We start from the raw sequence: 13,425 nt of genomic DNA on the forward strand, positions 1-13,425 counted from the left end.
AAGTTTTAGATTTTTATTTAAATTCTAGTTGGTTACCATATAGTGTACCACTGGTTTCAGGGGGTAGATTAGTGATTCATCACTTACACAGAATACCCCGTGTCATCACATCTAGTGCCCTCCTTAACACCCACCACCCATTTAGCCCAGCCCCCACCCACCTCCCTGCATCAACTCTTAGTTTGTTCTCTATCCTTAAGAGTCTCTTATGGTTTGGTTTCCTTCTAGTCTCTCTCTCTCTCTCTTTTTTTTTTTATCCCTTCCCATATGTTCATCTGTTTTGTTTCGTAAATTCCACATGAGTCAAATCATATGGTATTTGTCTTTCTCTGATTGACTTATTTCGCCTAGCACAATATACTCTAGCTCCATCCAAGTCATCGCAAATGGCAAGATTTCATTCTTTATACTGGCTGAGTAGTATTCCAGCGTGTGTGTGTGTGCGCACGTGCGCGCATGTACATGCCACATCTTTATCCATTCATCAGACAGTGGACACTTGGGCTCTTTCCATAGTTTGCCTATTGTTGATAATGCTGCTATAAACACTGGAGTGCACATGCCCCTTTGAATCTGTATTTTTGTACCCAGCTTCCTAGTACAGTTGCTGGGTCAATAGGATAGTTCTATTTTTAACTTGAGAAACCTCCATACTATTTTCCCCAGTGGCCACACCAGTTTGCATTCCCACCATCAGTGTAAGAGGGTTCCCTTCTCTCCACATCCTCACTAGCATCTTTCCTTTCCTGACTTGTTAGTTTTAGCCATTCCGACTGGTGTGAGGTAGTATCTCACTGTAGTTTTGACTTGTATTTTCCTCATGCTGACTCATGTGGAGCATCTTTTCATAGGTCTTTTAGCCCTCTGGATATCTTCTTTGCCAAAATGTCTATTCATGTCTGCTACCCATTTTTTTTTTTAAAGATTTTATTTATTTATTTCACAGACAGAGATCACAAGTAGGCAGAGAGGCAGGCAGAGAGAGAGGGAAGCAGGCTCCCTGCCGAGTAGAGAGCCCGATGTGGGGCTCGATCCCAGAACCCTGGGATCATGACCTGAGCCAAAGGCAGAGGCTTTAACCCACCGAGCCACCCAGGCACCCCTGCTACCCATTTTTTTAAGTGGATTATTTCTTTTTGTTTTTTAAAGACTTATTTATTGTTTTGAGAGAGAGAGATCAGGGGGAGGAGCAGAGGGAAAGAATCCTCAAGCAGACTCCCCACTGAGCCCGGAGCCCAACATGGGACTCAGTCGCAGAACTCTGAGATCATGACCTGAGTCAAAACCAAGAACTAGATACTCAGCCAACTGAGCCATCCAGGTGCCCCTGGATTATTTGTTTTATGGGTATTGAGTTTAATAAGTTCTTTATAGACTTTGGATACTAACCCTTTATCAGATAGGTCTTTTGCAGGTATCTTCTCCCATTCCATAGGTTGCCTTTAGTTTTGCTGATTGCTTCCTTCACTGTGCAGAAACTTTTTATCTTGATGTAGTCCCAATAGTTCATTTTCGTTTTTGTCTCCTTGCCTCCTGCAACATGTCTAGTAAGAATTTGCTACAGCTGAGGTCACAGAGGTTGCTGCATGTGTTCTCCACGAGGATTTTGATGGTTTCCTTCCTCACAATTAGGTCCTTCCTTCATTTTTGAATTTACTTTTGTGTATGGCGTATGGAAGTGGTCCGGTTTCATTCCTTTGCATGTTGCTGTCCAGTTTTCCCAGCACCATTTGTAGAGGAGACCATCTTTTTTCCATTGGATAGTCTTTTCTGCTTTGTAAAAGATGAGTGGACCATATAGTTGTGGGCCCATTTCTGAGTTTTCCGTTCTGTTCCATTAATCTTTATGTCTGTTTTTTGTGCCAGGACCATACTGTCTTGATGATTTCAGCATTGTAATAGAGCTGGAAGTCTGGAATCGTGAAGTCCCCACCTTTGGTTTTCTTTTTCAGGATCACTTTGGCTATTCGGGGTCTTTTATGGTTCCATGCAAATTTTAGGATTATTTGTTCTAGCTCTGTGAAAGATGCTAGTATTATTTTGATAGGGATTGCATCAAATGTGCAGATTGCTTTGGGTAGTACAAACATTTTAATGATGTTTGTCCTTCCAATCCAGGAACATGGAATGTTTTTCAACTTCTTTGTGTCCTCTTTAATTTCTTTCATAAGTATTTCCTAGTTTTCAAAATACAGATTTTCACCTCTTTAGTTAGGTTTATTCCTAGGTATCTTACTGTCTTTGATGGAATTGTAAATGGGATGGATTCCTTAATGTCTATTTCTGCTGCTTATTCATTGGTGTATAGAAATACAACAGATTTTTGTACATTGATTTTATATCCTACGACTTTGCTGAATTCATGTCTTAGTTCTAGCAGTGTTTTGGTGGAATCTTTTTTTTTTTTTTTTTTTAGAAGTAGGCTCCATGCCCAGTGTGGAGCCCAATGTGGGGCTTGAACTCTCAACTCTGAGTTCAAGACCTGAGGTGAGATTAGGAGTTGGACACTTAACCAACTGAGCCACCCAGGGGCCCCTGGTGGCACGTCTTTTATGATATTTATTATAAGTGATGCCAAGTGACCCTGTCAGTGGGAATTGAAAAAGTAAAAGATTGCCCAAGAGGAAGGAAGTAACAGCAGAAGTATGTTACAGTTTGTAATAACAGCTCAGTTTTAAAACCAGAAATCAAAAAAAAGCCTTACTGTATAAAACTGTCATATGTAGATTTGTGCCTAGATCTTGAGTTACAGTTTGTAGAAAAGAATTAGATTAATCATAATATTTTTTTTCTAGGTAATTTTGTGAGAAAAATTTTGCAGCCTGCTTTTCATTTAATTGGCAGGGAAGATGACGATAGTACTTCAGAGACCGCGGGCCATGAATTTTCCCATTTTCCTGAAACGCCAATTAAACAAGGAATTTCCTGTAGCAAAACGTCCTCAGATACAGACAGAGGAGAGAGCTGGGCCTGGAATTCAAAGGAACGGGAGAGCCCGGGCTCAGCTGAGCTAAACAGTCCTGACCTATCATTTTTAGTTGTGAAGAATAATGTAGGAGAAAAGCATCTTTTCGTAGACCTCGGTAAGTGAGATTGCCAGCTCTCTGCTGGACTGTCCTTTTGTACTTCCCCGAGCAACCCATCCGTGCCCATCCGTCACTTGGCTGAGGATTCTTGCTGCCACCACCACTCCATAGCGACCGTGGAATCACTAGCAGAATGTTGCTTGTGAGCGAGGGTGCTGGAACATGACGAGGCTTCTGTTCCGAGGTCCTAGAGGGGTCCCTGCGGGACAGAGGCCCCAGGATACCCTGAGTTCCAAAAGCAAATCGTCGGAGCTGGCACTTCCTCCGAAACGTCCAGAGGATTTGTGTCGGGCAAGTCTGGACAGGGGACAAGTGGACCAGCGCTCTCCAGTACTGGTAACGGGTTTCATTAGAAGATATGGTAGAAAAATGGTCCTTTTATGTGGCAAGACAAGGTCAGCGGTCTCTTCACTGAAGAGATTTGCAGTGAGTGGCAGGGGTCGTCTCGCCGCTCTTTGCCTGTCCTCACACTGGTGTTTCATGCACACTTTCTTCGAAGCTCCTTGCTTCTGGTCTACCAACCTGAGGACGTATGAGCACTGAGCAGAATGCAGCCTGGTTGGGTAACACATGGGCCACTTGGGGCCCCTCGTTCAACCAGCTCTAGTCTGGTCAACTAAACCTCATTCTTTAAGAATTTTTAAGGGCCCAGCACGGGGCTTGAACTCACGACTCTTGAGATCAAGACCTAAGCTGCAATCAAGAGTCGGACGTCCAACTGACGGAGCCATGCAGGCGCCCCTAAACCTCATTTTTATACTGTGGCTCTAGCTTGTGGTTTGAAAGCCGTTAAGAGCACATTTCGCCACTGAAGGTTGGAGGAGTTGAGAGGGTGTCAGTGTCTAGAGGCTGGAGGAAACTAGGTTTAGCCTACAGGCAGGGTAATCCAGCCAGGCCAAGGGTAGGGAAGCGTTCCTGCTGCACTCTACCTTCCTAGCTAGCTACCCTGACAACCAGGTGCCAGAATTTGGAAATACAGTCAGATCTGCGGAGTGCAGTAGTCTGGGTATAAACCAGCACGGGTTACAAATAGAGGAGCATTCTTCCAAATGACCAGTTTTTTCTGTTAGGGGAATAGCCTCTCGAGGTTGTGCGAGTATGCAGTAAACTAGAAGGCCTGATGGGAAGTGATTCAGGGGGAGCAAAATAGCTGATCTCTGTGCTCTGCCTCGACCCCAGTATTGAAGACCCGAAACAGAATACCCCAATTCATGATGGTTAGCCTTAAAAGTTAGTTTACTGGGGCGCCTGGGTGGCTCAGTGGATTAAGCCTCTGCCTTCAGCTCAGGTCATGATCTCAGGCTTCTGGGATCGAGCCCCGCATCGGGCTCTCTGCTCGGCGGGGAGCCTGCTTCCCCTCCCCTCTCTGCCTGCCTCTCTGCCTGCTTGTGATCTCTCTCCCTCTGTCGAATAAATAAATAAAATCTTAAGAAAAAAAAAAGTTTACCGCACCAGCAAGGAAATTTCCATGATATGCTTGAAAGAAAGATTTCAAGAGTATACCCAGAATTATTTATATACCGAAAAGGACATTCCTTAAGGTGTCTTTTGAAAAGGACAGGGATTTAATAGTACACACTGACATTTTTTTTTTAAGACTTTATTTTTTTAAAGTTATCTTGATCCCCAGCATGAGGCACGAACTCACAACCCCGAGATCAAAAGTCACATGTTCTACTGACTGAGCCAGTCAGCCACCCCCAAAATTTTTTGAGGAAACTTTTTATTGAAGTATAACATTCAAACAGAAACGTGGCTAATTTGTGAGTGTGCAGGTCAGTGAATTATCACAAAATGAGCATACCCTTGTCACCACGCCACCCTAGATGAGAAATAGAAGATTACCAGGATCCCAGAACCTCCTCCCTATTTCTTCTAGTGAGTCCTCTTCCTCCTCCCCACAGGTGACTGCTAATCCATTCTCTAACACTGTTTTTGCCTGTTTTGCCTATTTCTGAACTTTATCTTTGGATTCCTATAGTATCTGTGGCTTGCCTTTTCACTCTCTTAATGGTGTCTTTGGTGAATGAAAGTAACTTTAAATAATAGTAGTCTGACCATTTTCCTCTTAGTGTTTCTTGTATCTTGTTAAATCTTTCATTATCCCCAAATTATGAAGATATTTTCCTATCTATAAGACTTATTTTTTTACCTTTTATATTTAGATCTACAATCCACTTGGAGTGGATTTTTGCCTGTTCTTTGAAGAGGAGTTAAGATTCTTTTTTTTTTTTTTTCCATGTATGAATATCCATTTGTCTCAACACTGTTGAAATAAAGTCCTTTTCCTATAAGGACGTCTTTGTCATACGTCAGTTGTCTATATATGTTTTGTCTTTTTCCAGAGTATGTTCTGTTCCATTGTTGTTTTGATCTGTTTTTGTGCCATTACCATTACTGTCTTAATACAGGTTTTTTTTAAGTCTTGATATCCGGTAGAATAACCCACCAACTTTGTTCTTTGAAATTTCTTGGCTGTTCTTGACCGCTTGTACTTCCATTTAAATTTTAGAATCAACTTGTCAGGTTACACACACACATGCACACACGTAGCTAGAATTTTGATTTAGTTTGCATCGAATCTAGAGATCAACTTGGGAAGAATTGACATTTTTATATTATTTAGTGTTCCAGTTCGTGAACATGCTTTGTCATTCCACTAACATAGATGTTCTCTAATTTCTCTCGATGTTTTATAATTTTCTAAACAGAGAACTTACACATCTTTTGTTAGATTTATTCTAGGTTTTTGTTTTTGAGGGGTTTTTTGTTTTGTTTTTGTTTTTTGTTTTTTGTGTTTTTTTTTGGCTTAAACAACAAACATTCCTTTCTCACAGCTGTGGAGGATAGAAGTGCAAGGTTAGGGTGCCAGCATGGGTGGGTTTTGGTGGAATCCCTGTCCTGGTTTACAGATCACGGTCTTCTCATTGGTATGCTCACATAGTGGGGAGAGAACAATATTTGACTTTTTGATGCCTCCCTTTTGGGATTTTTGACACCGAAAATACTCACTGCCTTGGAAGCTCTTTAATAGTCTCAAACTTTTTTTCCTAAATGATTTGCCCAGCTTTCCTATTTATTTACAACAGGAGGGTTACCCCCAAATAATCTTGTCTCGTTTTCTGTTTCTGCTTGTGGCATCTTCCATACCAACTCAACTTTATCTTAAGTTATGTATTGCTTTTCTTTTGTTTACAGCTAATAGAAAATAATTATTTTTTTCATTTTTATTTTTGTTTATGTGAACATGAGTTTTTTTCCCACCTTCATTATTTTATTGAGGTGTAATTGACATGCCACATTACATTAATTTCAGGTGGTCAGCATAGTGATCTGAATTTGTATATATTGCAAAATGATCAGCACAATAACTCTATACTTAGTTACAGAATATTTTTCTTCTGATGACAATTTCTAAGATAATACTCTTTTCGCAACTTTCAAATATGCAATACAGTGTTATTAACTATATGTGCCGTGCTGTACATTACATCCCCATGACTTATTTATGTTATAACTAAAGTTTGTGTTTTTTGACTCCCTTTACCCATTGGCCCACCCCCACCTCCCCACCTCAAGCAACCACCAGTCTGTTCCCTGTATTTATTGGCTTGGGTTGTTTTTTTCTTTAATTTTTAGATTCTTTGTAAAAGTGATATGGTATTTGTCTTTCCCTGTCTTATTTCACTTAGCATAATGCCCTTAAGGTCCACCTGTGTTGTCACAAATGGTGGGATTTCTCTCGTTCTTTTTTTTAATGGTTAAATAATATTCCATTTTGTGGAGATACATACATATTTTTTCTTGTTTGATTTTCTTTATTCATTCATCTGTCCACAAGACAAGTTTGTTTCCATATCTTGGCTATTGTAAGTAATGCCTCAGTGAATATGGTGATGCATCTGTCTTTTTGAGTTAGTATTTTTATTTTATTCAGATAAATACCCAGAAATAGAATTGCTAAGTCATGCAGCAGTTCTATTTTTAATTTTTTGAGGAACCTCCATACTGTTTACCCCAGTGGCTGCACCAATTTGCATTCCTACCAACAGTGCACGAGGGTTCCCTTTTCTCCACATCCTCATCAGCAATGTTATTTCTTGTCTTTTTGATATATCCACTCTGACAGGTGTGAGGTGAGATGTCATTGTGGTTTTGAACTGTATTTCCCTGATGATTAGGGATGTTGAACATCTCTTGGCCATCTGCATGTCTTCTATAGAGAAATGTCTATTCAGATCCTCTGCCAAATTTTTATTTTTATTTTATTTTATTATTTTTTTTTAAGATTTTATTTATTTATTTGACAGACAGAGATCACAAGTAGGCAGAGAGGCAGGCAGAGAGAGAGAGGAGGAGACGGCTCCCTGCTGAGCAGAGAGCCCGATGCGGGGCTCGATCCCAGGACCCTGGGATCATGACCTGAACCAAAGGCAGAGGCTTTAACCCACTGAGCCATCCAGGCGCCCCCCCATCTGCCAAATTTTTAAATCAGATTTTTTTTTCTTTTGAGTTGTATGAGTTCTTTATATATCTTGGCTATTAACATCTTACCAGATATATGATTTGGGGATGTTTTCTCCCACTCAACGTGCAGCCTTTCCATTTTGTTTATGGTTTCTTTTCTCTGCAGAAGCTTTTTACTTTGATGATGTCCTGCTTGTTTATTTTGTTTTTGTTGCCTCTGCTGTTGATGTATTTAAAACACCCATCTCCAAGTTCCAAGTCAAGGAGCTTATTGCCTGTTTTCTAAGAGTTTTATGGTTTCGGGTCTTTGAATCATTTCGAGTTAATTTTTGTATATGGTGTGAGAAAGTGGTGCGGTTTTATTCTTTGGCATGTGGCCTTCCGGTTTTCCTGACTCACTCTCCCGAAGAGACTATTCTTTCCCTGTTGTATATTCTTGGCTCCTTTGTTGTGGATTAATTGAACATATAGATTTGATTTGTTTCCTTGCCATCGGTTCTATTCTGTTGATCTGAGTCTGTTTTCATCGCCAGTCCCATACTGTTTCGATTACCGTCGCACTGTGATGTAGTTTGAAATCAGGACCCGTGATGCCTCCAGCTTTGTCCTTCTTTGTCGGGATAGCTTCAGCCATTCTGGATGTTTTGTAGTTCGTATAAATTTTAGAATTCTTTGTTCAGCTCTGTAAAAGAAATGCCACTGGAGTTTTGATGGGGATTGCAATGCATCATAGCTTGCCCTGGGTGCTGTGGACATTTTAACAGTATTTTTCCAGCCCACGAGGTTGGCCTGTCTTTCCATTTGTTTGTGTCATCTTCAGTTGCTTTCATCAGTGTTTTGTGCAGTTTCCTGAGTATAGGTCTTTTACCTCCTTGGTTAAGTTTATTCCTAGGTATGTTATCCTTTCCAGTGCATTGTAAATGGGACTTTTTAAAAATGGGATTGTTTCTTAATTTCTTTTTCTGATGGCTTGTTACTGTAGAAAAATGCAACAGATTTCTGTATTGTTGATTTTGTATCCTGCAACTTCACTGAATTCATTTATTCTGACAGTTTTTTGGTGGACTCTTTGGGGTTTTCTACATAGAAATTTCTGTACATAAACATCGGCAGATAGTGACAGTTTCACTTCTTCTTTCCATTTTGGATGCCTTTTCTTTCTTTTCTGCCCTACTTGCTCTGGCTAGGACATCCAGTACCATGTTGGTAAAAGTGACGAGAGCAGTGTTCGTGTCTTGTTCCTGACCTTAGAGGAAAAGCTTTCAGCTTTGACCACCGAGTATTATGTTAGCTATGTGTGTGTCACATTCGGGCTTTGTTATGTTGAGCTGTGTTTCCTCTGCGCTCACTCTGTTGAGAGTTTTGATTGTGCGTGGATGTTGAATTTATATATATGTATATATATATATATATATATACACACACACATACACATACATACATACATATACATACACACACGTTCTGTATATGTCTGTTATTTCCCTCTGGCTCAATGTGTGGTTTAAGGTTGATGTTTCCTCATTATTGATCTTCTGTCTGGATGATCAATCCATTGGTGTAAGTAGGGGTACTGATGTCCCCTACTGTCGTATTTCTATTTCCTGTTAGATCCTTTAATATTTGGTTTATATATTTAGGGGCTCCTATGTTGGTGCCTAAATATTTGTAAGTACTATATCCTCCTTTTGGACTGACCCCTTTGTCATTATGTAATGCCTTTCTTTGTCTCTTACTGCAGTCTTGTTTTTGAAGTATTTTGTCTGTGGAGAAAGTAGAGCTACCCTAGCTTTCTTTTGGTTTTGATTTGCGTGGAACATTTTTTTCCATCCCTTCACTTTCAGTCTGTGTGTGTTCTTATGTCTGAAATGGGTCTCTTATTGGGAGCATATAGATGGGTCTTCTTTTGTTTTTACCCTTTCAGCTTCTGTGTCTTTTGGTTGGTGAATTTAATCCATTTATAGTAATTATTGATCAGTATGTACTTGTAGCCATTTTGTTCATTATTTTCTGGCTGTTTTTCCATTCTTTTTTTTTTCTTTCTACTTCTCTTGCTCTCTTCCTTTGTGGTTGATGAATTCTTTAGTGGCATGCTTCCTTTCTCATTATTGCTCTTTTAGCTACTACGGCTTTTTGCTTTGTGGTTACCATGAGGCTTAAGTATAACGACTTACTTTCATAGTAGCCTATTTTAGGTTTATAACAACTTAAGTGTGAATGCATTCGAAGCTGTACATTTTTACACTCCACCCCCCCCATTTTACATTTTGCTGGTTACATTTTATCTTTTTGTCTTGTGCGTCCCTTAGCTCATTATTATAGTTGTAGTTACCTTACTCCTTTTTTGAGATCTTTACACTAGCTTCACACTTGATTCACATACTCCTTTAATGTATAGTTTCCTTTACCAATGAGATTTATGCTTTTATACGTTTTCTTGTTACTAATTAGCAATCCCCCCCTTTTGTTTTTTTTCCAGCTTAAATATGTCCGTTTAACATTTCTTGTAAGACCCGTTGAGTGGTAATGAACTTTTTTATCTCTTGCTTGTCTGGAAAGCTCTTTATCTGCCCTTCAGTTGTGAATGATAACTTTGCCAAATAGCATATTCTTGGTTGGAAGTCTTTTTCTTTCAGTACTTGGAATATTTCTGCTGAAAACATGTGCTCATAGTCCGATGGGGTCTCCTTGTATGTAATAAGTTATTTTTTTTTCTTGCTGCCTTTAAGATATTCTCTCTCTCTCTTTTTTTTTTAAACTGATGGCATTTTAATTATAATGTGTCTTGGTATGGGCCCCTCTGTTGCATTTATTTCATTTGGAATTCGCTGTCCTTCTGGATCTGTGTGTCTTTCCTTCCCCAGGTTATTAAAGTTTTCAGTTATTTGTTCAAATAAGTTTTCTGGCCCTTTCTCCTTCTGGGATTCATATAATGTAAATGTTAGTCTTATCAGTGTTGTCTCAGAAGGCCCTTAAGCTATCTTCACTTTGTTTCCTTCTTTTCTCTTTCCGCTGCTCTGTTGGGGGGAGTTCCTCTGTCCTGTCTTCGAGTTCATTGGTCCGGCTTTGTCTAGTTTGCCGTTGAACCCCTATATTGTATCAAGATCAGTTTTTGTTTTTTCAGCTCTGTGATTTCTGTTTGCTCCTTCCTTCCATTTTCCAACTTTTTGTTGAAGTTCTCACTGTGTTCATCCATCCCTCTCCCAAGTTTGGTGAGCATCTTTATGAACCATTACTTTGAACTCTTTTTCAGATAAATTACTTCTCTCCACTCCGTTTAGGTCCTTCAAGAGTTTTATCTAATTTGTTTGGAATGCAGTGCTCTGTTCTTCATTTTGCTTGACTCTCTTTGCCTGATGAAAGAGCATTTCCTCCCAGTCTTGAACGGTTGGCCTTGTGTAGGAGATGAAACTTCTCCTTCAACCCTGTCCTAGCTCTTGGTTGTTTCCCAGACTTTTGTAATTATCCAAGCAGCCTGTTTTAGCTTTTATGGTTCCCAGGACTTCGGAATATGCCAGGCCCAGTTAATGTCCCAAAGGGCAGGATCTCATTCAGCACCTGGGTTCAGGCTGATTGGAAGCTAGACCCTCAGGAAGCAGCTTTAAGAGAATGGAAATATGTACAGTCATATGGGTCTGCAGATGTGAGTCCCACTGACCCACACAGCTGGGGAACATGGAGGCATCCTGTGGGTGGTAGTTGCAAAACTTGGGACTTGCTGAGCATACAAGCTCGTTTCTGAGAGGTCCTGGTGAGCTGTGGTGAGGTGGGAGAACACAAAGATAGCATCACCTGGCCTGTGCTCCCTGGGAGCAGCTCTGGAGCTTCTAGATGTGTGCCAGACTTGAAGATTGCCCCCCAGGCCAAAGCTTCAGGACAAGCATTTAGGCCTCTTTCCCAGAATGTTCCAGTCTTCTCTGTGTGCAGTGCGCAGGGGGTGGCAGCCATCTAAGAACTCTCTCTCTGACTGATGCAGTCTCGTGAGCGCCCGGACCCGAAGCCCCCTGGCCACCAGAGCCAGGTGACTAAGGGTTATCCCCTAGGAGGCAGCTCCAAAATGCAGGGTACTCGATGTCAAAACTGGGGCACGAGATGCTTATACAAGTTCCCCTCAAGTTACCAGAGATGCTGGTGCTGTGAAGCACAGCAGAAGAGAGGACGGAAGTACTGCCTGCCCTCCAAGGTCTCAGGAAAGGTTTCCGGGCAGACCCTACTGGCATGTTAATGTCATTAGAAACCTGCCCCATCCGCCGCACCAATTGTGATAGCTAATAGGCTTCTTAGAGAGACTGCGCCCCTGGGCCTGTTGCCTCTTGCTGAGCCCTAGGGATGGTGGCTGTTGAAGAACTCCTTCTCTGTTGGTCTTAGTTCTGCAGGACCTGTGAGCGTCAGTCCAACAGGCCACCAGAGCCAGGTGATGGAGAGGAGTCCCCTGGCAGCAACTGCAAAAATCAGGGCACCAGACAAAGGGCCTAAGCCCTGTTCTGGAAGATCCCAGTGAGCTGAATGGTGCGAAAATTTTGTCCACTGAGCTCCATGCCCTGAGGGCCCTTCTGGAGGCTCCTATAAGTGTGCCAGACCGGAAGCTTGCCCTTTGGGCTGGGGCTGTGGCTCAAGCAAATAGGCCTCTTGCTCAGAAGCGGGGGGTGTTTCCGTGTGTCTCTGTGCGGTGCCCTGGGAGTAGTAGTCTCCCGAGCACGGTCCTTCCCGCTGTTACAGCCCTGGGGACCCAGGAACCAAGCCTCCTTGGACTTCAGAGCCGGGTGATCAAGGGCTCACCTGAAAAATGGGTCCCCACATGTAAAAACTCGGGCACCAGATGGTAATAGACACTTTCCTCCAGGAGCTTCTGGTGCTCTGGAACACAGCAGAGGGGGAGCCAAAGCCAGCCTCGCTCCTCTGGCTGGAGTGAGGCTGAGGGGGCGGGCAAAGATGGCACCCACTAAGAAAAGGGAGGGGGGAAGGAAAAGGGGGAGAAAAAAGGAAAAGAAGAAAGATGGCAGCCACCGGCTTAGAGAGGCAGAGAGGATGATGGCGCCCACCACCTCCATCCCTGGAGGGTATCCCTCAGGCCAGCGCCTTAAAGTTTGGAAATGAGTCCCTTTCACGTAAAGTCTGGGCACTTTCAGAACGGCTGCTTGTGCACTAGGCCTTGGGGCGAGTGAATGTGCAGGTGAGCCCTTAAGAGCCCTTCGTCAGTTAGCCACAGCCCAGTCTTGAAAGCCAGATGTTTCTGGGGCTCATCTCTTAGGGGCAGGCCTTAAAAGTCGGGATACCGGGGCGCCTGGGTGGCTCAGTGGGTTAAAGCCTCTGCCTTCGGTCAGGTCATGATCCCAGAGTCCTGGGATCGAGCCCCGCATCGGGCTCTCTGCTTGGTGGGGAGCCTGCTTCCCCCTCTCTCTCTCTGCCTGCCTCTCTGCCTATTTGTGATCTCTGTCTGATAAATAAATAAAATCTTTGGAAAAAAAAAAAAAAGTCGGGGTACCTAATGTGAGTTATGAGCCTTTGCTTTCAAGGAGAAGCTCCGGGTTTTGAATTCCCAGCCAGTTGTGGGTGTTGCCCTGGGGGTGGGGCTTATGGAGAGATTGTGTCTTGGCCTTTCCCACCTGTTTCCGTGTGGTTTCCCTCTCATTGGGTGAAGGAGTCAATCTGCTGGGTTGTAGGGTTTTTTTTTTTTTTGTTTTTTTTTTTTCAGAGGAAATCGTTTCCAAATACCGCTGTAGCTTTGGTGTGTTCCCGTGTGGAGGGGAGTTCAAGCTCTTCATATATCGCCACCTTGAACCAGAACCGGTTGTTTCTCTAATAATGCTATTCAAAATTAATATTTGCTGACTGTAAAAACAAATCACGGAAAACATGCATTCGTAATTGT

General features: G+C 42.2%; 1 protein-coding gene across 6 annotated transcripts in view; it reads left to right on the forward strand.

Moving 5' to 3' along the window:
* PRIMPOL (primase and DNA directed polymerase) overlaps positions 1–13,425 on the forward strand; it is a 58,191-nt gene that overhangs the window by 26,134 nt on the left and 18,632 nt on the right. For 5 of the 6 annotated variants that reach the window (XM_032869889.1, XM_032869888.1, XM_032869887.1 and 2 more), the window contains exon 7: positions 2,796–3,083. The exons of the other annotated variant lie outside the window; for it this stretch is intronic. In XM_032869889.1, the coding sequence (XP_032725780.1) occupies positions 2,796–3,083 (288 nt within the window). The remainder of the gene's footprint in view (positions 1–2,795; positions 3,084–13,425) is intronic. 6 annotated transcript variants of the gene reach the window in all.

The sequence above is a fragment of the Lontra canadensis genome, unplaced genomic scaffold, assembly GCF_010015895.1.
Source record: "Lontra canadensis isolate GAN:19392208 unplaced genomic scaffold, GSC_riverotter_1.0 scaffold39, whole genome shotgun sequence".
NCBI lineage: Eukaryota > Metazoa > Chordata > Mammalia > Carnivora > Mustelidae > Lontra > Lontra canadensis.